At 44.5% G+C, this 26,275-nt stretch overlaps 1 protein-coding gene across 2 annotated transcripts; it reads right to left on the bottom strand.

Moving 5' to 3' along the window:
• Nucleotides 1-120: 120 nt before the first annotated feature.
• On the bottom strand, nt 121-25,879 carry stag1a (STAG1 cohesin complex component a). Of its 2 annotated transcripts, XM_058056420.2 has the most exons (32): nt 25,676-25,876; nt 10,273-10,435; nt 9,628-9,748; nt 9,384-9,539; nt 9,203-9,299; nt 9,064-9,140; nt 8,775-8,979; nt 8,548-8,699; nt 8,383-8,456; nt 7,911-8,034; nt 7,733-7,831; nt 7,575-7,654; nt 7,298-7,405; nt 7,115-7,229; nt 6,767-6,884; nt 6,580-6,683; nt 6,348-6,440; nt 5,925-6,218; nt 5,678-5,748; nt 5,430-5,598; nt 4,955-5,047; nt 4,714-4,888; nt 3,589-3,728; nt 3,404-3,505; nt 3,121-3,269; nt 2,907-3,035; nt 2,223-2,425; nt 1,982-2,150; nt 1,781-1,897; nt 1,595-1,709; nt 1,420-1,500; nt 121-1,145 (listed from the first exon to the last, which is right to left on the bottom strand). In XM_058056420.2, exons 2-32 carry the CDS (start codon nt 10,299-10,301, stop codon nt 1,122-1,124), a joined length of 3,783 nt encoding a protein of 1,260 aa, XP_057912403.1. In that variant the 5' UTR covers nt 10,302-10,435; nt 25,676-25,876; the 3' UTR covers nt 121-1,121. The 2 variants fall into 2 exon arrangements, with proteins under 2 accessions (XP_057912403.1, XP_057912402.2); XM_058056419.2 differs by having other exon boundaries at nt 8,775-9,140; nt 25,676-25,879.
• Between the last annotated feature and the right edge of the window lie 396 nt (nt 25,880-26,275).

Below are 26,275 nucleotides of genomic sequence, written 5' to 3' on the forward strand. Positions count from 1 at the left end.
AAAAAGCCAATATCGAAAACCCCTAATTAAAACATAACTAAATAATTGCAGAAACCAAAAAATGGTAAGTCGGGATGTTTTAAAAGTACAAGATACAATTCAACACAGTCTAAGTCAATCAACTGATTACAGATTTTATTTTCTTTAGAAACAATTTAAGGTTGACAGAGGGGGAGAGATGTGAGTGTCTCTGGATATTTACAGGAGGGGGGAAAAAAACAAAACAAAGGAACGGCGAGTGAGAAGACACATTCAAACCACATTCAAATACGCAATAACCCATGGACACACAAGTCAATCAACAGTGTGCGGCCGGCTCTGTCACTTCACACAGACTGAGAGGAGAGAAGAAGCAGTGAATACTGAAGCAGTGAAGAAAAGAACAACAACGAAACAAAAAGTGAGTCGTGACGCTGAGAAGATCTGGAAGAGGAAGTATGTAGGCCACCATTTGGCAACAAACAAGAAGAATACACATTCGAGAAGAAACACTGTACAAACAAAGAAGCACACTGGATTTAAACCTTTAATACTAAAGCTACTAATCAAAATGTCTTTTTTTAAGAAAAAAACAAATGTAAAAAAACTGCTATACTGGGAGGGTGCAGAATGAATAGAGGGGGAGAGGCTAGTCCCTATCTGCACACAAGAGGGCGCTGTTCCGTGTGGACTGTTCTCCTTGCTTGGAACTGGCTGAAGAGGTGGTCATAAGAGCAAAAAGACAGAACATGTAGAGCGGAGAACCGCTCTTTATGTTTCAATTGGAGCGGATGGACCAAAGTGCAACACCAGAAGAAGAAGAAGGGAGGGAATGGGTGCCGAGGGTTAAGCGGGCGGGGCTGTACAGAGTTTGTATGAGTAGGGGGGGACAGCTGTGGAACCCTTTTTCCCCCAAACCTGGCACCGACCAACTGGCGAGGAGCACCATGAAGCTCCAGAGGGTCCACACGTGGTGCCTCCATCGTGTCTTATAAGGACCACGTCTTCTTCTTCTTCGTCTTCTTCTTCTTCTTAAAGGAGTGATTGACAGGTCCTCCACGCTCCCCACCACCATCATCATCACCATCCTGATTAGGATCCGGATTGTTTAGGATTGTTGGTTTCAATCTCACCCCCCCACATCAGAACATGGGCATGCTGAACCCCTGCAAAGACAGGAGAAGATGACGTCATTCCTCACAGAGCCACTAGATGGCATTGTAGTCATTGTTAGCCATTCCCTGTAGGGTTACATAATATGCATCCCTTGCAATAACAAAGCTGTAAACTTTATCATCATATTTACAGTAGCGACGTACCAGAGTAATATGATTTGACTATTTTTGTGTTTTCCATAAGTTCTGAATGGTGAATAATGCAAGACTTTATCACCAATAGTGTCGGGAGGCCACACCCCCTCCAGGCATGCCATTGCCTTACCGACTCATCCTCAATCATGGCTGCAGAATCAAAGAAGTCCGGTCTCAGTTCCGCTCTCTCACGTCTGTTCCTCGATGGCGGCTGTGAGGAGCATTAAGAACACCAACATCGCATGAAGAATAAGAAACGTGACACAATGCAAGTGTAGCTACAGACGAGGGGGGCCCTCACTGACCAAGTCGATGACCATGGTGTCTTCAAACTCCTCATTCATGTCCTCCAGCTGGCCCCGCGATGACATCATCACATCCTCAAATATGGGCTCCGCGTCATCCTCCATCAGCCCGCGCCTGAGCCAAGTCTGTTGTCAGCCATGTTCATTGCTCAAAAATGTGTGCCTGTCTTTGGAAGTCCAACTTACACGGTCTGCCGGACGCCCTGATTGCTGCGTGACTTGATGTAGTTCATGGCCGTCCGGTCCTTCCTGCTCACCTCCTCCATCTTCTGCTGGCCGAGCCATGACATCTGCATCTGAGGGCTGCAAGACGCACGCTCCTGTTAATTCTGCGAGAGATTATGGAGACGCCGCAAAAAACAGTGCGGACGTGTTGTGCGTGCATACTTGTGCACGTAGTCGTTTTCCGATCCGGGTTCCGAATCCGGGTCTGGCATGTGTTCTGCCGGCCTGTTCTCTCGCAGGACCGTGGAGGTGAGCTGAGGAGTTTGCAGTGCCCCCGGTGTCTGTAAGGTGTCGTTGCGCATCAACCACGATCCCTCCACGCTGCTCTCCTCTGTGAGGACCGGAAGAACCAAATTGTTACCGAACGCACAAACACGGCATTCCATGGTGGTGGAATGCTTACCCTCGATACGTTTCTTGTGAAGCGGCGGTCGTCCCTTCTTGCTGCGGACCGAGCCTGTCTTGCTGCTGGACCCCGACGTGACTGACATGTGGTCCTCGTCGCCGCCTGTCAGCAGGCTGTTCCTGTAGGAGATCAGCGGCAGCCACACGTCCTCCCGGCGCTCCGACATGGACTCCGACATGAACTTCTCCAGGTACGAATGCCTGGCGAGACACACAGCACTTTTTCGTCCCTTTGTATTGAGGGTTGAGGGTCTCGGGCTAGCGTTAGTATTAGGGTATTGAGGTGTGGGCTCCTATAGAGCAGACAACACAATAACCAGCCTAGCACAATAGGTCCCCTTGAAAATGTTTATACCATGAATGCTGTCTCTGTTCAATTCAAACAACACTGCAGTTAAACAGCTGCTGCTGTAGGCAACGTCAGATGGCAGTAGCTGGGTTTGAACTATCAAAATTCGGCAGCTTATTTTAGCTCTGCATGCGCTTTAAAATGTGGCGACTAAGCTTTCTGAGTGTTGCGTTTGGCGTACTCTTTACAATGAACTCATCAGCAATATTAATGCTGGCTGAGGCAAATAACAGCCCCCCTGCAATTATAAGTAACGCCCCCCTCCTCATGCGCTTTAGAAAAATAAACGCAGTACTTATGGTAGTATGAAGTAAAATGGCTGGAGGTGCTTACACTGTCTTTTTGTCTTGGCGGATGAGCTTGGAGGAGAACTCGCTTAAGACCTCCAGGAAGGCCAGGTTGATGGGAGGAAACTCTGGTCCTCGAGGATTCTGGTACTTAAAAGCAAACTCAATTCCATCTCTGAGAAAAACAAAAGAGCATTGTCAGCAAAATGAATGGAAATATCATTTGTCAGACGGGTAACAAGACCCGCTTGGGTGCTTACTTGTGAAGCGTGGCGACCGCCTCCCTGGTCTTGATCTGATCCAGGCCAAAGGTGAGGGCGAAGCGGCGCGCCAGCTCCTTGATGCCGCTGACGTGGGACGACGTGCGGTCCAGGTTGGGGCCCTGATCCTGCAGGAGCTCATTAAAGAGCTACAATACAAGCAAATGAAGCGGTTTTATGGGTGCAGGTGGTCTTGTATGTGATGCATATACTATATACTATATATATATATATATATATATATATATATATATATACTACACTATACTTTAATATTGCTGACCTGCTGCAGACTGAGGATGAGAGTCTTGGCACAGAGGATCTTGTCTGTCTGTCTCGTTTTACTCAGAGTCTCCTTGATGATGTCGCCGTAGTCGTTATAATACTGGAGGGTGGAGATGTGAATGACGTTTAGAAGGAAGCAGACTAAAGTGATACTAGATGTCGGGAGAACAATTTAACAGCTACCTTCATGTAGTGTTTGAAGATGTCTGCAGCAGCGGGCATGTCAACGATGTCGTAGATGATGAGCTTGCAGAAAGCTGCCAGCAGGTTCCTCCTCTTGTGCAGGGCTTCGATCTTGTTGGCCTCGTCTTCCTCATCCCCCTCTGCAAAAAGCCATTTGTTTTATATACAGGCGGCGTTCCTAGAGTTAGTCGTATTTTTTTCCCTCATTGCTGTAAATGACATTTGTGGTGCTCCCGTGGGTTGTGGTACAGTGGTTACGGTATGGAACTACCGCTCAAAGGTTTCAAAACAGTCCCATTTCTCTGGAGGAAAAACCTCAATTTTCAAGTGTTAAGATGGTCTGTCTTTCTTCTATCCATTTTTGTAGCACAAAACTACTTTCTGCAGTACAATACTGGTCAACTGATGTTGATGAGGATGTAGTACCCAAGACTAAGTAGTCCGAGTACTTCCCTGTAGGAATTAGTTGCATCAACTTCACTACTTTCCTATGAAACATTTCAAGCTTTTCATTGGACTTGAACAACTTGTATTTAAATAAATCAGGATGCTGTAAAACAGGGGCCTCAAACACGCGGCCCGCGGGCCAAATGTGGCCCACAGGACACTAGTTTGAGGCCCCCGCCTTGATATGAAAGTTTAATGTTAGTTTGATACGGATGCTGTATGGTATCATGTACCCAGAAAAAATTACTACGTTTGATTCATGTTCATGTTAAAGGTTAAATAACTGTTAATAGTTATCCTCCCTATCCATGTGGAAGTGGTACGTTTTTGGCTATTTAAGTTGAAAGGAACCCACCAACTATATGTGGTTTCTTAAGTTTTTATTATTTGCCGTTTTATTGTTATTATTATATTTATTTATTTATTACTGATTGATTGTTTTTCTTTATTCTTGATTTGTTTATTTTTACATCGTCTGCATCTCCGATTTGCAGTAAGTGTATTTTTAACATTTCAATTTTTGTTGCTACCTTACCGTTTTCTGTTCTTTTTTACTTTTCTTGTTTAATAGTATTCTTAGAATGTGCAGCGGGCCGGTAAAAACAAGACGCGTCCCGCAAATGGCACTCGTGCCACATTTTGGACAAAAAATACTGAAAATCTCCTCTCTTCTCTCACCCATGCTCTGGTTCTCGTCATCCTGGTCAATAAAGACGTGGTCCAGGACGAAGTTGAGCAGCTCGTTCTGCAGCGTGCCGTCTGGATTGAAGACCAGCGGCTCGAGGCCCTCTCGCCCGCCGGAGATCAGCTGGTGGCTGAAGATCATCAGCAGGTCGCAGAGAAGCATGAAGGCCTGAGCCAAGAGGCGAGGTGAGACACAGGATGGAAAGAAGACAATTGAGGTGCGCTGTGCAATTACCTGCTCTTTGACGGGCGTGTTGACGTTGGACAGGCACTGCTGGCACACGGCAAGGAAGGACTTCACGACTCTCCTGAGGGCCAACAAGTCGTCCTGCATGCGCACACATGCACACACATGCACACACATGCAGATAGTGCTGTAAATACTAAAGACTCAATCGGGGAGTTCATCGCTGGAAAAAGGTCCCGAGTGCGGGTGTCGGTAATCACACTTGGTGTCAATCCATTATTGAGTGACTCCACAGCGGCATGATAATGAATCAAATTACTTTCTGCCCTCCGGTCGTGTCTGCCAAACGACTTGGAATCAAGTCAATTGTATAAATAGTCTACAAAGTGCCTCATTAATCAAGCAGTCATACACCCCCCCTTGGGGTATGATGTCTTGGTGATTTTGTAGCTTTCTTTTCTATCTCTTGTGGTATCGCATATTTGTTTGACCTCCAAGTTGAGTCTTTGCGTGTATGGTGCACCTTGCTGGGAGCCCCCTCCGTGATCTTGACGAGCTGCCAGAGGATGGAGTAGTGGGAGCACTGCAGCGCCTGCACGGCTATCTGCTCCGGCATGGAGCCCAGCTCGATGCCCGCCTTCAGTAGCCTGTAGCAATTCCCAAACAGATCCCAGCGCGTCAGGTCGTGTGCACTGAAGCAAGAGGAGGAGAGGACAAGTTTACACGGGGAGTTGACAACAAAGATGCTTTCAATCAGGAAGAGAGTGGTACTTGTGGAAGGCTGTGAGTCTCTTGAGGGTGGATAAGACATTGTAGATATCGTCATCGTCCGCTTCCTCGGCCTGTGGTTTCATGAACAAAAGTTGGTGGAGACACTATAACCATGCTCTGTGCAGCGCCATGTATTTTTTCCAAGCAGCTGGTGTGATGCCATGAAGATTTTTTTTATCAGTATGATGTCATAATTCCCCTCATCGGCCTGATAATTATCATGTATTAGTACAGGAGGATTTAGTACCTCCTGCAGCAGCTCTTCCACAGAGTGTGCAAAGCGGTCGGTCATCTCGTCGATGAGCTGCGAGCGGGCGATGTCCACGCGGTTCATGATGGTGTACTCCTCCGAGCAGAGGATGCTGTAGGTCTTGCTGCAAGCCTCCAGCACGTCCGTCTCGATGTGCTTCTCCACCACGTGACGGATCTGCTTCAGCAGCGCGTCCAGGTGTTTCTCCATGCGTCCGGCACTGTACACGTCCAGGTCGAAGAACTGGGGGATCTGCAAGAGATTGGCCACCTTCTCCGAGTCGGCTTGGTACTGTCAGGAGGGAGAAGTTGCAATTAATTATTCTATTACTATATTCATTTCCCCCATAAGACATAATGGAAACCTTCTAAATACTGCAGAGATAATATTTTGAGTAACACTGTCCTTGTCACCCCTCACCTTGGATAACAGCATGGGTAGCGCCATGATGAAGTGCTCTGTCAGTTTGTTCTTGTCGTCTATTTGGGTCTTTCTCTCCTTGGCTGTGAGCACCTGGACAGACACGCAAAAAAAACAACAATACATCACCGGTCAGCACGGTGTACTAAAAGGATAAAAAAAAGCAAGGATACAAAATAAAATGATGAGAACATCCTGATAGCCGCCTTTTCTCTTCTAAAATGCAACCCACCCGCTTGCCAGTGCCTCTGCCAACAGGAGGATGAGCCTCTGCCGCCTGTCGGATGGTGCACACCGTCAGCTCTATTAGTGCGCTCTCCTGTCTGTCTGAAAGCACTGCAGAGAATGTCATTGATGGTCGGCAAAAGTCCAAAATAACGTAAGTAAGAGCGAGATCTAGAGCGGGGAGATTGTCTTACACTCCTCTCCCTGCACAGGCTCCTCCAGCAGCAGCTCGGTCATACACTCCCAGTCTTTCAGCAGCTCCTGAGAACTCTCCCACAGGGAGTCCACCAGGTAGGCTGCATGCTCGTGGAGCTGCGCACACACACAAGTAATCATCATGCAACCAGGTTGTGGGGGAAACATGCACTTTTTAAAAGGTATTCATTTAATAATGTGCTTATAATATGCACAGTACAACTGCACTGCTTCATACTTAATAAATGACAGACAAGGCTTCTTGTATGCAGCAGTGCGGGTCTCCCCAACATAGTATTACATATTTACTACGTGAATGCCTTTTTGACATCAAGCTGCACCGTTACCTCACTCTCCAGAAAGAAGAGCACCAGCATGCGGATGAGATTCCCATTGGGGCTGCTCCTGCCTCTGCGCTTGGCCAAGGCCTCCTCTGCCTGCGGGTCATGACGACTGAACAGCCTGCGAAAGACGGGCAAAGACGTCTGTGAGTTAGACTGTCAAGATCCCGTTATTTGACACCGACTCACTTCCTATGCAGAAACTCGCCAGCAGCCACAGCCACGGGCCTGTGGGCAGAGTAGACCAGGTGGTAGACGTTCTCACAGTCTTCGTTGGACAGCGCATCCTCGCTGCCCCTGCAAATCACACGAGCACGACGGCGTTCAAATTAGGAGTGTACTGCACTTTGTGTATAGTAATATTGGGAATGTGGCAGCTCCGTGTCAAATTATGCTATACTAATACGTATTATCAAACGATAATAGGATAGGATTTTCCCAATGAAGAAATAAGTACCATACTTACTGTAGGATGAGCGTGACCAGTCGGATGGCCTCTACAGCCACGTCATACTCCTTGTCCAGTGTCATTGATACAATACGGTCCTGGTAAGACAGAGGAAGGCCCGGCATCCATAAGAATTCTACTAATTTTGCTGCTTGGTTGTTCTGTTTTGGCGTTACCTTAAAGCGGTTGGTGAAAAGCTCGAGCTTGGGGAACAAGTCTCGATTCGTGTACAGGTTCTGCAGAGCTTTTAGGCACTTGAGACGCACCTCGCCTTGCTAGAATAAGAGAGTAGTACAGCTCAAGCGTCGCAACATACCAAAGCAACACAGCGCTTGTGTTTTCCAGTGAGCTCACCCGGTCGTGCAGCGTCCAGCCCACGTACTTCAGGTAGCTGTCATTTAAGAAGGCATCGCTGTACATCTTCATCCACACGCCGATCTCCTCGATGCAGATGGCTCGGATCTCGGCAATGGCGTCTCTGGAGAGCGACGATCAGAACGACAATGTCATACCAAGCATCTCTCTTTTGCAGGAAGGAACGAAGCAAACGCTTTGTCAAAGTCAGCAAAGGTGTTCTTAAAATATTCTTATGACTGGCAGCCAGGGGTGTCCAAAGTGTAGCCCGGGTGCCATTTGCAGTCCGCAGTTGATTATTAATATTTAATGTGCTCATTACACCAAAATGAATCTTATCTAAAAATTCCATCAAACGTCAAATTAATATTTCTCCATGCATTTTTGTGGATGTGGCCCTTGGTGGAACAAGTTGGGACAACCCTGACTTCCAACATCCAGGAAATAAAATCCTCCCCGGACACATTGGTACCTGTAGCGATGCACAAAGATGCCTTTGAAGATGGAGTTCATCATGTTCTCGATCTCATCCTGGTTTTCTTGAAGCTGTGCCGACCAAACAACAAAAACATTTTACATTCCGCACACGCTCACAGTAAAAAGAAACACAACAAAAGTTTGTATTTGTTTCGCGTGCCTCCTTCCTCTTCTGCAGCAGCAGCTCCAGCTTCTCGTTGGCACGCTTGCCGGCGATCTTGTTCCTCTCGGCCTCGTACTGTCGCTGCGTGTTGTCCTGGTGAATGCTCAGATTTAGAGCCACGTTCACCAGTGCCGTCATGAGCTTCATGGCTACAACGAGGACGGTGGCACAGACAAGTTAATATTACGTCAGGAAATTTTAATTGACCAGACATGTCTTCTTACCGGCTAGCGTGGACGTGTGCCTGAAGGCTCGGACCTGTGAGTCGGACAGTCCGGTGAGGAGGGAGATGACCGTGTCCATCATGTACTCGTCGTAGATGATGCTGTACTGACACTGGCGGATGAGCACGCAGATGAACTCGCAGAAGTTGTAGCGAAACTTTTTCCACAGGGGGCCCGGCATGGTGAGGGGGTAATCGCCGCTGTCCTGTAGATACCAAGTAGCATTATTAAGAGAACCACAAGCCTTGTTGTCGTCTTTCACTGGGACGGAACGTGGGTGAGGAGCTACCTCGTCAAACTCCTCGGTCATCTTGCGAATGATCTCGGCGTTCTGCATGTTCCGGAACATCTCGATCCTGACCGTGCCTGGTGAAAACAATATGTTCATGCACTTGGACATACCGAGGTTTGCCTACAGTGCTCTTTACCTTTGCAACCGGAGCACTGAATGAAAAAGTTGATGAGGTCCAGCAGGGCCAAGTCTCTGTCCTGTTTGTACGACTCGATCCACTCGTCCACGACAGACTGCACATACACAAAAAACAAATTCATGTCAGCTGCCAACACGGGAGGCAGCAATCATGCAGCGTGGCTTCAATTAGACTCAACCTGCATGGCGCTCTTGCCCAGTTTGACAACTTCAAACAGGGTAATGGGGTCCATGCCGTCTCCATTGTGTTGGGCCACGCCATTGGCTTTACCGCGCCCTCTGCCCCCGCCCGTACCCTTCTCTGCTGGCGACTTCCTTGGCTTCTTATTGGCTGTCTGCAAACAGGGGCAGTGAGGTAGCGCATTCATTAGTTGTGCAATGTTGTGTGCAAATGTCTCTTTCTCAACAAAAGTAGACTCTTACAGTAGCTTGTTTTCCAGGCCTCCCTCTCTTCTTCTTGCCCTTCACCTCAGGGTCTTCCATGTCCCCCATGCTCATGCTCAGGCCCACTGCGTCTGTTGCTCCGGACTCATTGGACGAGTCCCTGGAAACACAATGAAAGACTTCAGCAAACTATTTGGGCACAATACATCCATCACCTGCACTCCTCTTATGCGACTTAAAGGTGTAAAACACACCCTTTAATGTGTTGTGGCTTGAAATAACATCAGAAAGGGGAAACACCTCCTTTCCCGTGGGCGTGACGCCGCCTCTGACCCGCCTCAGGACAGCTTTGAAAAAAAGCCGGCTTTGCTATACATATTAAAATAAAGCATGGGGCTCTGTCAATTAGCCGCCAATCAGCTACAGACGGGGCAGCTGGGAGTTTGCTCATTTGCTTTTTCTTTTGTTGCTCTTAAAAATGTGACTGTAATGTTAGCAATTTAGCCCAGAGAGATATGTTGCATCGCTAACATTTGTGTTCTCCCGTCCCATTGCTTAGAGTTACATTGTTGTGTTTGAAATACTTTGGCCAAGTGTAGCGTTACAGTGTCAAAAGTCAGTTGTAAGCTTGTCACACATAATATAGAACTTTTAAGGCGCTTCGATACTGTAGGGTCCACTTACTGGAGAACGGGAAGCTCTGAGGTGATCATCGTTATAGTGTAGCAACGAGGTTCCCAAATGTGTACGTTGAGGTTTTAATGCACAGGTCTGAGGCTTGGATGAGGGGGAGGGAGATCTGGAGGGGCAGAAGGGCTCCGCTCTGGCTCTTAACTTCCTTCAGTGCCTGGAGGAAAAGGAAAAAAAAGACCGGTGAGAACATGGGTATCAATGAATTAAGATCGCAGCTCTTTTCAAGTGGTAGAGTGGTAGTTGACTGCTTATTGACTCTACTGCGTCTGTCACAAAGAGTGACAAAGAGTTCAGTATTTTACAGAAAGTCTGAAATGGCGAAAAAGGCGAAACGATGACACCAACTGGCCACTTTCAGAACTACAGACAGAATAATTCTGGGGCACCTAAAGCTTCGATATTGCAGTTTGTCTTTTTTTTTTTTTTTTACTTAGAACACTTAACTTAGAACACTTCTGAATATCAACTTGAATTCAGTCACACATTCCACAGGCGACTAGCAAAACAGTTGATGACCACATGAACTGTGCACCACTTTATACGGTATGCTAATGAGCAGCAAGCTGCTGCAGTGACACAGCACAGCCACTTGAGGCAGTGTGATCCACAAAGTCTTTCACCTAAAGCACGAACTGCATAATTGGAGGTTAATTGGCCAGCAAATGGGTTTTAAAACAATCCTGAAACACGAATTAAACGCCTTGGAAACGTGTAGTGTGTTTCTGATGGCCGAGAACACTTCTTTTTACCTGCTGTGTGTATGACTACAGGCGTGTGTGTTTGAACGCAGGTCTGGGCAACAGTAGGGGGCAGGCTAAGAGAGTGTGTATTTAAATACTGTCTTGCACACTGTGGTGAGGAATCGCAAGAGTGGGAGTGAGAAAAACACACACACACACACACACACACACACACACACACACCAGCACTGCTCACATATCCATCCAAACCAACTGAGGGAAAAAATGTCAGATTGAATGGGAGCAATTTTACTGTTAAGGTGCAGTTGACCTTCAGCTTTACAAGGAATACAAATATAGATTTCAGCACAAAAATGATGTACTGTATAAATAAAAAAAGGAGCAGATAATAGATTATTATAATTATGTACATTATTACAAAGTGAATGAAATATATATAATTATATCTTAGCAATATTACTGCAATTGTAATCATTAGTTTTTCTGATTCCCACTCTTCCATTTCTGATACATCACTTATCCTATGTCGCGGGTATGCTGGAGCCTATCCCAGCTGACTTCAGGCGAAAGGTGGGGTACAGTCTGGACCGGTCGCCAGCCAATCGCAGGGCACACATAGACAAACAACCATCCACTTAACGTAACCATGAACCTAACGTGTATGTTTTTGGAATGCGGAAGGAAAAGGAAGTACCCGGACAAAGCCCACAATGCAAGGAGAGAACATGCAAACTCCACACACAAAGAGTCGAACCCAGATCTTCCAGTTCTCCTCTCTCCACCACACGACCCAATTTCTGCTACATTTAGTAAATGCAATTTTCATTTTTAAATGATGTGTTGTTGACTTATACTCCAATAATCCAATATAAGCAGCACAATGTATATGGCTCCACGAGGTGTACACTTTATTTTGGGGGAGTGTAAAATAAAATCAAAAGTAAATCAAAATCAATAGGAAAAACTCCAAAATACAGTGGAACCTTGGTTACCGTCATTAATTCCTTCCAGATGCTAACCGAATAACATTTTCTCATAAGAAATCATGTATGATGTAATTCATTCATTCCAGAGAGCTAACCATGTTAACACAAAACACGTTTTCATAATTTTACAATCTTTGTCTGACAAGCAAAAAAACCCTAACCCTAATGCATATAATGTACAGTACATATAAATGATGAATGATCAACATCTTCACCTTCCTGTTTTGCCATGAGTTATTTAAGTCATAACCCCAAATGGAGCCAAAGAAAGTGTCAAGAGCCAGCATTTTGTTAAAGAAGGTAGCAAGCTATGCTAACAAGGGCAAAAAAGGGGTAAATAAAATGTATTCATGGCTACACAAGATCAAGTGTGGATGAAATGAATGAAATGTGAAACGTTTTGACATAACTTCTGTCCCAGGTTAAGATGAATCTCAGTGAATTGGCCTGACATAATGGCAGAGGAATTCATCGACATACAAAGCACCACACTCAGACATGATGTCGCTGCTGAATTCTTGGAGGGCTGCAGAGGATGAAAAAGTTCATGACCATGACCTCAGATGACTGAGGTGACATCCCCTCACAACCCCCCCCCCCCCGCAGGCCAGCAGGAAGCTGCTTGAATATTTGAATATGGGGGGGGGGGCACTATATATATACACATATATATATATATATACAGTGAAGAAAATAAGTATTTGAACACCCTGCTATTTTGCTATTTCTCCCACTTAGAAATCATGGAGGGGTCTGAAATTTTCATCGTAGGTGCATGTCCACTGTGAGAGAGATAAACTAAAAAGAAAAATCCAGAAATCACAATGCATGATTTTTTAACAATTTATTTGTGTGATACAGCTGCAAATAAGTATTTGAACACCTGAGAAAATGAATGTTAATATTTGGTACAGTAGCCTTTGTTTGCTATTACAGAGGTCAAACGTTTCCTGTAGTTTTTCACCAGGTTTGCACACACTGCAGGAGGGATCTTGGCCCACTCCTCCACACAGATCTTCTCTAGATCAGTCAGGTTTCTGGGCTGTCGCTGAGAAACACGGAGTTTGAGCTCCCTCCAAAGATTTTCGATTGGGTTCAGGCCTGGAGACTGGCTGGGCCATGCTAGAACCTTGATATGCTTCTTACGGAGCCACTCCTTGGTTTTCCTGGCTGTGTGCTTCGGGTCGTTGTCGTGTTGGAAGACCCAGCCACGACCCATCTTCAATGCTCTGACAGAGGGAAGGAGGTTGTTCCCCAAAATCTCACAATACACGGCCCCAGTCATCCTCTCTTTAATGCAGTGCACTCGTCCTGTCCCATGTGCAGAAAAACACCCCCAAAGCATGATGCTACCACCCCCATGCTTCACAGTAGGGATGGTGTTCTTCGGATTGTACTCTTCATTCTTCTTCCTCCAAACACGCTTATTGGAATTATGACCAAAAAGTTCTATTTTGGTCTCATCTGACCATAAAACTTTCTCCCATGACTCCTCTGTATCATCCAAATGGTCATATGCAAACTTAAGACGGGCCTTGACATGTGCTGGTTTAAGCAGGGGAACCTTTCGTGCCATGCATGATTTCACATCATGACGTCTTAGTGTATTACCTACAGTAACCTTGGAAACGGTGGTCCCAGCTCTTTTCAGGTCATTGACCAAGTCCTGTCGTGTAGTTCTGGGCTGATTCCTCACCTTTCTTAGAATCATTGAGACCCCACGAGGTGATATCTTGCATGGGGCTCCACTCCGATTGAGATTGACCGTCATGTTTAGCTTCTTCCATTTTCTAATGATAGCTCCAACAGTGGACCTTTTTTCACCAAGCTGCTTGGTAATTGCTCCGTAGCCCTTTCCAGCCTTGTGGAGGTGTACAATTTTGTCTCTGGTGTCTTTGGACAGCTCTTTGGTCTTCGCCATGTTACAAGTTAAAGTCTTACTGATTGTATGGGGTGGACAGGTGTCTTTATGCAGCTAACGACCTCAAACAGGTGCATCTGATTCAGGATGATACATGGAGTGCAGGTGGACTTCTAATGGGCAGACTAACAGGTCTTTCAGGGTCAGAATTCTAGATGATACACAGGTGTTCAAATACTTATTTGCAGCTGTATCACACAAATAAATTGTTAAAAAATCATGCATTGTGATTTCTGGATTTTTCTTTTTAGTTTATCTCTCTCACAGTGGACATGCACCTACGATGAAAATTTCAGACCCCTCCATGATTTCTAAGTGGGAGAAATAGCAAAATAGCAGGGTGTTCAAATACTTATTTTCTTCACTGTATATATACACATATATACACATTTCCCACTTTAGAAGCCACAGCAACATAACTTCATAATTTAAAAATGAAACAAACATGAGTCAAAATGCCTTTTGCCCCCAAAATGTGTGCCTGCCACCCCCATCTTTCTTTTTTTGAGTCTAGGAAAGGCTGCTCTAATCCCTCACAACTGTGTTTAGTGTGCATACAAGATAGTACAAGACGGGGAGAGACGGGGAGAGACAGCGAGCGAAGCCTCTGAGAAGCACTTAACATGCATGACATGTTCTGAGGGAGGCAGGACTATGTCGCTATAGCAACCGGCCTGGGTCATAAGCCCAGCGGTTACGGCTTATTTGATTGGGTGGAAAAGAGACAGGAGGGACCAAAGTGAGAAAAGGAGGGGTGGTGGTCCTGTAAGAGGCTAGATCATATCACTGGTTCATAAAAAAAAAAACAACTGACATTCACAGGCAAAGATATTTCAGGACAGTCTCATCCGCCTTCATCTCTCTAGCAATGTTCGGTGCTTAAACACACAGATCGTGTGCCGTTTGGGTCTTGGCTGCACAGCATCAGCAGCGCTTTCAGCGCTTCAGGAGAGTTATTTACTTCTGGGAAAGCATTACGTTGCTCAAAAAGCCAAAAAGGTACTTTTTCTATATTACTGTACACAGAATTTTAATAAAGCTGGAAAACACACAGGCATTGATTGTCTTTGGGAATTTAATTTTGCGTGACGAGATGGAAAAGTTTCTACGCACATTACACGCACGGCAGAGTATAATAATTCTCTTGAAGATATACAGAAGTGCACAGTATAATATTTAAACATCAGAATGTGACAACGACCTGTGATTGTTTAACTGACCCAGAAGTAGGGACGGGCACGGACTCAATTCTGCAAATGAAAGTTACAGAAGCTGAAATAAGTCATATTTTTAAAGTACATGGATACAATAAAACGTGTTTTAAGTCAGACTCAATCCAAGCCTGGGCATTGTAAAACGCTCCTTAAAGTAGTGAAGTCATCCACCCAGAGTCGTGCATGCAACCACACTAGCACTAGCACACTAGCTTGCATTCACACTCTTTGCCGCTATTTCAACCGATTTGGGAGGAGGCAGTTTAGTGTTTATAATGATTTTGTGCCAGGATTGAGCGGTCCGCCAAGTAAATATTTCCCCGCATGAACTCACACTTCTCTTCACATTGACATTGATTGGGCCCTACTTCTCCACTTGTCTTTGTCCTTTGTCCGTGTTCCCAAACAGGAGACCACAATCCAAGACTCCTGCTAGTCAAAGACTGGGCTGCACTGTATTTGTTGACATGTGGCAGGGAACCATTGCACTTTCACATCAATGAAGTGGACCATTTCAGTCGTTGCTGTCATCATGGGCCTGTCTGTGTGCCCATTGTTCTCTCACCTGGTCTCACCTAAATAAACCCCTTTGACTTATTTCCTTTACAGTATCTACCCCTCTGGCTTGTTCTCAACCCAAATGGGTTAACTGAAGATATCAATGACCTACACACCTCCCATGTTGTCCCAGCTGGGCAGTTGAAGAACTGGATATGACTTCAGTGGAGCTTCCAACAGATGTGTCTGACTTTGTAGACAAGTAAATGTGCAACACATTTCTGAGCTTGCCGCTAATGAAAGGTAAAGTTTTATCTGCATTTGGAGACCGAGCCAGCAATTCCATGAGGGTATTTGACCAGATCAAGAAAAAATGCTGCATTACAATGCGTCCCGCCAGTCAAAAAGTTTGCCCACCCCTGGTCTAGTGTTTGGCATGTTGGCCATGCAGACCTGGGTTCGAATCTCCATTGGATGTCTTTGTGTGACGTTTGCATCTTCTCCCTGTGGGTTGTCTCTGGGTACTCTGGCTTCCTGCAACATTCAAATTGGCTACTCAAGTGTGACTGAATTAAAAGACATTAGGACAAAATTGACTTTGTAAAAAGAAAATGAATTTGGGAAAAATCATAAGGCCCATAGCCCCACAGGGCCCTAGTGATACTGCTGGGCATGATAAACAATTACAAGCGAGGCTCACAATATCATCAATGCACTGTATTGATGTTTAGAACAGTTTCACGGCTAATTTAAAAGGCTTTAGCTCTTCATGCTGACAGTCCAGGGTCCAAGTAAGCATACTCATCCAAATGGGACCAAATGATAAAGATAACTGCAAGCAGCTATTACTATATATCTCAGGTTGCAGAAACAGAAAATAACCACGCATGCCAGCAGAGAATTTACGCTTCGACACCTCTTCAAACCACTTTGCACAAAATGCCTTATGCCTGGTAGAAGTGCATTCCTGCGGCGCTTAAAGGGGACTTACACAAGCGAATGCCTTCTGTATATTATCACTACCAGACTACAGAGGTAATGTTGCATACGGTTACACTGAAGGCGACCTGTGCGTGAGCGCATGTTCCATTATTACCAAGCAAAAAACGCATAGAAAGTCGAGCCAAATGTTACAGAAAGTGGAGATTTTCACTGCTGCATAAGCACTTTAGAAGCTTGGTTTCCGTGGCGACAAACCCTGTGCAGACCTCGTATTATGAACCCCCCACCTGTCATTTGCCACCTGTATTACTTTCATGGGGGGGGACATTTGTGGAAGCAATTAAACCATACTTCGCTGTCTCCTCGCTTGCGTTTATTTTAACAAGCACACTTTCTGGCACTGTGGCGTCTATGAGTGAGAGAGGCGTGGATGGGAGAGAACAGAGAACTGGATTGGATGTATGGATTTAAATAGATGCAGTTAACATGAGCCTCGGTCTCCCTCCTGGCCTGAGGGACGGTCAGACCACCACCAGGCACAGAAACAGTACTTCTTGCTCACAAAAGAAATACTGTATACAGTCATCCCCCGTAGTTGGTTCCAGACCCGACCGCAAGAAATTAACTGTAATAATACGACTAATAATACGACTGTATATAAAACGACTGTAATAATAATCTTCATTAGATTTCAAGTTTAATGTTGAAATGACAGCTTAAAGCTGTGTGCACACCGGACACAATGAACATGATTTTGCCCCGCCCATACTGTTACCCTACCCCTGTTACCCCGCCCTGTTTGGCTTTGGATTAGCAATGAAGCTAAAGGCTTATGACGCTGGGTACAAATAAATGCAGGAAATGAAAATCCACGTCAAGATAAAGCATCTCATCAAACATGTTGTTAAAGTTACCACGCTGCTCCCAGATGGAACTGATGCTAACATGCTAACTTGCTAATTGGGTCAAATTATTACATTTCATTAATTTGCTGTTTTATTATTATTTTACTTATTCATTACTGATTGATTGATTTACTGTCTGTATTCTTAATTTTCTTTTTTGTGTATAGAAAAATAAAAATGAAGATATTTGAGAACAGTGGAATGTTTTATCAGATATTTTGGTGTGGAAAACCGGAACCAAAGTACTGAAAAAGTGTAGGGTATAGCAGAAGCAAAAGCACTGAAGATAGTTTTTTGATAGATTTTTTTTCCAGTTTTTAATAAATGCGTTTTGGGGTTTTTTTTGAAAACCTGATGCGGCCCTGATTTACAGTATTTTATTACAACAGTGTTGTACTATATACTGTAGAGACACCACATTCCATCTAAAAATGGTGTCATGTTCAAAGCTCCTGAACTCCCAGACATTTCTACCGGTCACATGACGCCTGCTTGTTTTACTACAACAGCCTCAAACAATGGCGAATCACATACAGATGCACTTATTGGCTTTCTGACTGGAGAGGAGAGCAGCTGTTTCACAGCTCAGATCTGTAAAATGCATTAAAAGGGAGGTGGGGGGGTGGGGGGGATATCACAGAGGGCAAAATGCAAGTGTGAGCACGTATCACATGTAGTTGCAAAAGACAAAAGGCTTGCAAACGTGAAGAAAAAGGTCAGTATTGACTTCAGAGACACTGCTTGTGGTTATGACTGTATCGTTTTAACGGTGCTGTGATTTAAGCTTTTGCTGAGCTCGGCTCCCAGCAACACAATCCCTGACAGTGTGATGCCGTTAATCTATTAAGTTGAGTCTGCGTGGTGCAACACTACAGAAAGAAATCTTTTCTTCATGTGCATAAGAAAGAAAAATGGTTCAGAACTGACTTTGTAGTGATGAATATAAAGACCATTCCGTGTGTTGTGTTATGAGACAAGTGACCTTTACGCTATATTGATCTGGGGAGTGAAAGAAACATGGAGACCAGCTTTGTTCGGAAAATAAAAACAGGCTTCACTACACATCTTAAAATAAAGCCTGGCTTTCTCACTTAGCACTAGCTTATCCGTGCCTGTACAAATGTGTTAAGGTCCGTGCAGAAATTGGTTAAGTAGCAGTCTTTCACATAAAAAGCCAAATAAAGCTTTACTGGGAGGTTGTGAACCACCGCCGGGCGGCGAGGCCATCAAGACAATGGTTGCTCTTTTATCACGCTGCCAGCCTGAGAGCACGTCCTGCCACAGCAGAGAGACGGACGCCTCGGAGGCCCGTTGCGGCCGCCTTGCTTTAACGGGATTATGGCCATGTCGCACAGGGAGCTCAGTGATCCAACACGGAGTGAGACATAATCGCACAGCCATCTGCTCGTGCCACGAACCACGACTGTACAGTCATTTCTTCTGTTAGGCACAAAGTCTGGAGGAGGGGATGCGGCACTAAGTGACAAGATCCGTGCTGAAAAATGGATTCCCTCCCCCTCCTTCACACACACACACACCTCTGGAGGACTGTCTGCCAATTAAAAATAAATAGATCATAAGGGATAGGTAAGGCAGCAAGGAGAGTAAAAATGGGGCTGCAAGGGGAAGTGGTGGTGGTGGTGGTGGTGGTGGTGGTGGTGGGGAAGCCAGGGGAAATGTGTAGCATCAAAGGAGAAATACTGGTTTCACTCATTGCTCAGTTTCATTTTCCCTTTCTCACCTTGGCTTCATTGTCACACACACACACACACACACACACACACACACACACACACACACACACACACACACACACACACACACACCTTGAGTGCACCATTGTTACTATCAGCAATGTCAAGGACTTAACTTGGAGCTACTGTGAGCGTGGCTGTCAAAGCCAAGCAGTGTCGCGGTTGCAATAAGGTGCACGAACACGGCACCCAAAACAAACAAAGTGGAGGAATCACGAGGAGAGCCTTAACTTGGGGGGAAGGCAGGGTACGCAATTGCCAGCCACAACCGGAAAGACGAGACGAAAAAGAAGAAATACGGTGACACTAACGGGTGGCAAAGTTTGCAAAGAACCCGCTTTGCTGTGGCGGCAAGGACGCGCGCGATAAAAGCCAATGAGCCGTAATAAAGTAGTTGAAGTCATGTGACACGGTGTCGTCAATACACAAACAAACGGACCAATTTTTGCTTGATTGATTGCGCCACATTACAGCTAATTAAACATTGGGCATTCCCCAACATGCTACTGCCTACGATGTGATGGCTGTTAGTGACACTCAAGTATTCAAAAAGCAGGCAGGATTTCCTTCAAATGGACTGAAACATTTGTTTGTTTTTAATCCAAAGCACTTTACAATATATGCCTCTCATTCACGCACTGATGGTGGAGGACCACTTCATTAGGAGCAATTAGGGGTTCAGTGTCTTGCTCAAGGACACTTCGACATGGTCGATGGAGGAGCCGGGGATCGAAAAGATTGTAATTGCTTTGCCAGCAAATGGCCCAATTTATCATGGTGGTGTAAGAAGAAAAAGACAACTGTATTGGAATCAGGCTCCTTGCAAATGTTGTAATGGTTTAGTTTATTCAGAACGTACCTAACAAAATTCATGACATCTGATGCATAAAAATCAAAGTGTGTGCAGCATAAACTGTCAGATTTGAGCGACAGAGTAAATCAAAATGAAAGACAGCCCGTAAAGTAATGACAAGGTTATCTTCATTTAAAGCTCTTGGGCACAGGCAGGCTGGGCATGATAATCAATAAATCAATTATCCATAAGATGATAAATGGAATATTGTCATTGTTAGTGCATAGTAAACCTGATGATAAACAGGATTAGAGCCCTGTAGATATAACATAACACCCCTACAGTTACCATTACACTCCTATTATTAGGTCTTGCGGGGTGAGCAAACCAGCTAGCCTGGAATTTATTTCTTCTCAACTTAAGGCAAAAACTTACCACTTTCACACAGAATGAGAGGAGAACAGTTTTTCATTCTATCATCCGACATGCCATGGCTGACTTCATTCAGTGTTAAGGTAATGTAAGGTAACGTCTTGTTTTGTTCTCGTAATGTTGTGTCATTATTGCCTCCTAGAGACCAGAATACTACATATCACTAAAACAACAAAAAATGAAAATAATCATCATGAAATATGCAAGAATATCATTGGGGATGCTCTGATCTGGGTTTGATGATGAGTGATTCAATTAGCTCGAGTTATTAGCTGAGCCGTCTGACTGTCACATACACACAATTTTTTGTATTTCACTTCTTTTTACGCTTAATAATATTAATGCGTAGCAGTTTGACCCATACCTTTCTCTGTAAAAAGAGCACTCACAACAGGTGAATGCATTATTAATATTAAAAAGCATAAGCATCACAAATAGGAACAGGCTGTCAAAGACACCCACACAGTCACTGGCGACGCAAGAAGCCGGTTATTAAAAAAAAAAAGCATCTCTTTCTGGACTGAAAACTATTTTAAGACAGAAGCGACAATAACGGCTGCAAAACAAGCAACAACGGAGTCTTCATTTTGCTGTGGGAAGCTGCTTAAGTCATAGCCAAACATTTGTCAGAATGTGTGTCAACTTAACACACATTATCACTTCCTGCACAATACACCAGGAGTGACAAATCTCGCCTGCACGTAGTGCGATTGCAATTGCCCCCCCCCCCCCCCCCAGGACATCTGTTGGAGCCTCCTGAAAAGGATTACATCGACATAGATTCACTCATGTAAAAGCAGCCTTAACACTCTGAGAGGCATGTATTACACAAGCGGCTAATTGTCTGCAAACCCGAGCTACACACGCACACACACACACACACACCTCCTCCGATGGCTGCGTAACAGGAATGACATTATTCCTTTGGAAATTACCACTGCACTGGCTTTTCTGCTGCAGGCAGAAAATGAATAAAGCAGTGTGTCCCATAAGAAAAGAATGTTGAAATAGCTGAAAAACAACAACTGCTGCAATTTTACATGAATAAAGTCAAAATATCAAAATAAAAAGTTGTAATTTTACAAGAAAATCGTTGTGATATCAAGGAGAAATAGCATAATTTAAGTAGAAATATTAAAGAAACAAATACATTATTTTACTAAGTCGTAATATGAAAAAACAGTCAGGAGTGTACCCTGCCTCTCGGCCAAAGGCGGCTGCGCAAGACTCCAACATACTTGCTACACTAGTGAGGAGAGGCAGGCTAGATGCAAAAACTAAACAAAAAAGTTAACAATTTTCTATTTTTTTTTTTTCAAAATTATGTTGTGGAAAAAGTTCTAAAGTTGCAAATGAAGTGAAATGACTATGGAAATAAAGTCAGAATTACAAGAAGAAAATATAAAATACGAAGAGAAAAAGTAATAATATTACAAAAAGAAAATTTACGAGGACTATTTAACAAAATTTGGGAAAATGTTTTATATTATATTTATATTTTTTTAAATAAGAGCAAAAATGGGTGAAAAAAGTTCATAGAAATAATATACTTTTTATGGGTTGGTTTACAAAATATGAAAGTGGCTCTTGTATTATTTAGCTTTTCATTACATGGCCCTCTCTAGAAAAGGTTTGGACGCCCTTACAATAGACAGATGCAACAGCCAAGAAGCCGCGTGTCCATTTTGGAGCGCCATCCCATTGCAAACCAATGACGGATGACCGGGACGACACGTTTGATTTGTTAAGGAGTGACTGTTATCCATTATTAAATCACTGTAGCGCCATTATTTTTAAGAATCAGAACTGACGCCAATCATATTTCATCACATCTACACATACAAGTAGCTTGTGCAGCAGAATATGTGTGGGGACCAGCCGGGGTAAAGAAAATAAAACATATTAAAAAGGAGATTCCAGACGTGGGATTGCACGCTTACTTATGAAACTCAATTAGAACTGTGGCATATGATAACAAAGCCAGGAGTGGCTGCTTGAGATTAGCTGTCACTCAAGCAGTGGCACAAACTGCAAGATATTCCTTAAACAGGAAGCGGCCTGAAAACTATTTTGGACTTGTGGAGATATGCACGCCCAGCCAGACGTTTGGCCCGAATCGAGCAAACACTTGTGAGTCCCAGCTGCAGGTAACAAGCGGCCCGAGTGTAGTACAGTATGGAATGCGGGCGACATGCAGCTCAATAACTTCCAGTGTGCTGCGAACACAGCTGGAAGGACCACAAACCGGTATGGCCACTTGTAACGCGTCAATGCCAGTGTTGTTTCAGTCTGCCACAGTCTCATTTGCATAAGTGGCCATGATGTGTGTGCAGTGTGCACGTAACAGAGGCTGTAGGTGAGAGGAATAACATTGTGCCAGAAACAAAAGGCGAGTCAAAACACAAGAAAAAATACTTAACTTTCTTATGTCGCTGCCAGCAAGTTTTTCTGCAACTCTCCATCCACCCCCAGTCAGGGCACTCGAACAGCCCTGCCGCATTTCAAAATTTGGCCATTAATAACTGGCGGGAGTAGTAATGATTGATTATGTATATGATATATGTATATGGTGGCGACTCGCATTAATAAAGGGGGAGCCCTGTCACGCCTGACATGGGCATGCATGTTTGTTGGCGCTAGCGAGTCACGGAGCGCTGCAAGTGAGGAATAACCAACAAGCCAATGAGCGCATTCACAGCCGTGTCAGCAACAGTGCAGTTACTTTGAAGGTGTTAGTCTTTTTTGTTTATTATGTTGGTTGTTTAATTCAATTATTCAAAAAATTGACTGTAGTGGTGTTGAAAAACATAATTACAGTCATAAATTGGGTTTTCTGTGCTCTAAACCCCCAAATATTTCATTTATCTAATGAACTATATCTACCTAGTGGTTTGCATGTTGGCCACATCGGAGATCTGGGTTTGCGGTTAGGGTTAGGTCGGTTGGACTTCTCTATGTGGGGTCTACATGTTTTCTCTGGGCACTCTTCCAAAAACATGTATGTTAAAATTAAATTAATAGCTATGAATGTGAGAAAGGTTGTTTGCGCCATGTGATTGGCCAGTAACCAAACCAGTGAGCACCCTGTCTCCTGCCCAAAGTCAGCTGGGATAGGCTCCAGCATACCCCTCGCAATCCTAAGGAGGAATAAGCAGCATAGAAAATCAATGAAAGACGAAGGTGAATGAGTCATAGACACACAGGAAGTAGCACGAGCCGACCAATCACGGCCTCGACTTTCACACTGGAAGGTTAGATCTTTTTGGGAGATGCACATCACGCTAAGCAGGAGGGTGTGTAGGAGCAAGTGTACCCATGGAATCCATGGAGGTGGCAGAAAGTGACGTGTACACAGTCTGGCTAGAGCAGGGGTCTCAAACTCAATTTACTTGGGGGCCACTGGAGCTAGGGTCTGGGTGAGACTGGGTCGCATCAGGTTTTCTCATTTATTAAAAACAAAAAAAAAATTTTTAAACTTTGCTTTGGTTCCAATTTTCTACAAGAAAAGCTCTGATAAAACATTCCACTGTTCTCAAATATCTTACTTTTTATTTTTCTACACAAAATAAGATAAAAAAATAAATAAACAAATTAAAAATAAAGAAAATCAATCAATCAGTAATAAATAAATATAATAATAATAATAAAAAGTTAAGAAAGCACATATAGTTGGTGGGTAGACAAATGATTTTTTTCAGATTAAAATGAACAAAGCATTATTAGAACCCTGTAGACATGACAAAACACGACTATAGTCACATTTATACTCTTTTTATTTACAACATATTGCGCAACCGCAGGGTCTTGAGACACATGCTAACTCGCAAACTAGAGAGCTAGCCACCTAAACGGTAGCCTTCAAGTTATTTCCTTTCAACTTAAATCGCCAAAAACTTACCACTTCCACACAGATAGGGAGGATAACTATTAACAGTTATTTAACCTTTAACATGAACATGAATCAAATGTAATATTTTTTTCTGGGTACATGATACCATACAGCATCCATATCAAACTAACATTAAACTTTCATATCACTTACCACTTCCACACGGATAGGGAGGATAACTATTAACAGTTATTTAACCTTTAACATGAACATGAATCAAACGTAATATTTTTTTCTGGGTACATGATACCATACAGCATCCATATCAAACTAACATTAAACTTTCATATCAAGGCGGGGGCATCAAACTTGTATCCTGCGGGTCGCGTGTTTGAGACCACTGGGCTAGAGCAAAGAAAAGCCACAAAATATGCATATGCTCCATTTTCAAATGGTGTAGGGGACCATTTAATGTTCTTTCGGGAAAAACAACACAAAAAAACCCTGTAGCCAAAATAAAGACGGCAGGTGATCGGCAACATAAAAAGTCACATGGTTGAGTGTAAACAATGCCATTATGCAACACTCATGCCATACACTGACCCACTATCAACACGAATGCAGGTCATAGGTTAGCAGTGCAAGCAGCTGACAGCTTGGTTGGATGGCCGGTGGAACCCATCCATCCATGCATCCATCCATGCATCCATCCATGCATCCACCCACACCCCCAGACCCTGATGTGACTCATGTTTCCCCTGCACAGAAGGGGGTGGGATGAGGAGAAAACCTGCCATGATAACATTCACATGTAAACCGCATGTGGTGCAAACATACAGCCAACCTCCACGCCATCATTTGTGTGCATTAAGAGAGAGTGAGAAGCAAACTTGGAAGGCAAAGATCTGGGATGCCGCTGATGTTGACACGCAGAGGAAGCAACACATTTAGCACAGCAGTCAGTGTGCCCAGCAGCAAGCGATCACCAAAAAAACCTGACATTAGCAGCAGTACAGTGTTCATTTACAAGACACGACACACTGCGAATGAGAACAAGCGATGCACGACACATGGAGCAGGAAAAAAAACACAGAGGCTTGTTTGTGTTTGTTGACAACTCCGGCGACAGGTGGACAATGGCGGCCACCGAGTCGAGTCCCAAAGTGGTTATTTTGTGTTTTCGGAGAGTGGTGCTCGCTAATGGGCTAACTAGCGCGGCTAGGCTAGGAGGAGGCAAAGCACATCGGCCTCCGTTAACAGATATTGCGCCCATCCCCCTCCCCTCAAGCTAGCACAGCACAGCAGCAGCCTTCCCTCTTTTACCGCGTCCACCATCTTGAATCTGTGCGCCGTCTTCTTCCCCCCCACCTCCTCTCTTCCCGCCTCACAAAACAACGACAAAAAACACCAGGCACTCACCTTTAACGACCATCCCCGGGTCGAGCGTCACCTCCCGAAGCGACGAATCGATCCCCTTTTTATTATTTGGCGTGTTTTTATATTGGAAAAATTTGGCCGTAAGAGCGGAGCCGCGCCTGGTAGAGAAGAGCAGCAATCCTAAACCGCCATCTGGTGGTATTTTCCTCTCTGCGGTGCAGCGGGAGAGGCGCAGCCGCACGCCGGGACGCAGCTGCCCCCTGGCGGACACTCCGCGCAGAGGCCAGGGGGACGCGCGTTCTCTTTGGGAGGGGGACGTGACACCGGAACGCGCACGCCAGCAGAGACGCTTTAACCCCCCCACCTTCCCCTCCTCCTTTTCTCTTCCTGGCCATTTCACCAAGCATTTCTAATCGTGCACATAACTGCAAGTTTATCAATAGTTCTAAGTTATTGTTAAGTTGAACAAGAAAATGGAATCTTGCTGATGCTCAGCTGAAAATCTGTTTAGAGTTTAGAAAATGCGGAAAGACAGGAAACTGACAATATTTGGTATGTGGACATTTTTGAGCCTTAATGTCCCAATAAACATTGAAAGTTTTGAATTGGTTGAGAAATTTGGAAGTAGAAATAATTCTCAAG

The sequence above is a fragment of the Doryrhamphus excisus genome, linkage group LG19, assembly GCF_037039965.1.
Source record: "Doryrhamphus excisus strain RoL-2023G ecotype Guam linkage group LG19, RoL_Dexc_Guam_v1.1, whole genome shotgun sequence".
NCBI lineage: Eukaryota > Metazoa > Chordata > Actinopteri > Syngnathiformes > Syngnathidae > Doryrhamphus > Doryrhamphus excisus.

Bases quoted from the DNA above. Each gene is read 5' to 3' on its own strand.
- stag1a (XM_058056419.2), bottom strand. From the start codon at position 10,301: ATGATCACCTCAGAGCTTCCCGTTCTCCA. The intron at 9,540-9,627 runs GTAAGAGTCTAC...CCCTGTTTGCAG, and splicing joins GGCCTGGAAAACAAGCTACT to ACAGCCAATAAGAAGCCAAG. The intron at 5,599-5,677 runs GTACCACTCTCT...CTCTTGCTTCAG, and splicing joins AGACTCACAGCCTTCCACAA to TGCACACGACCTGACGCGCT.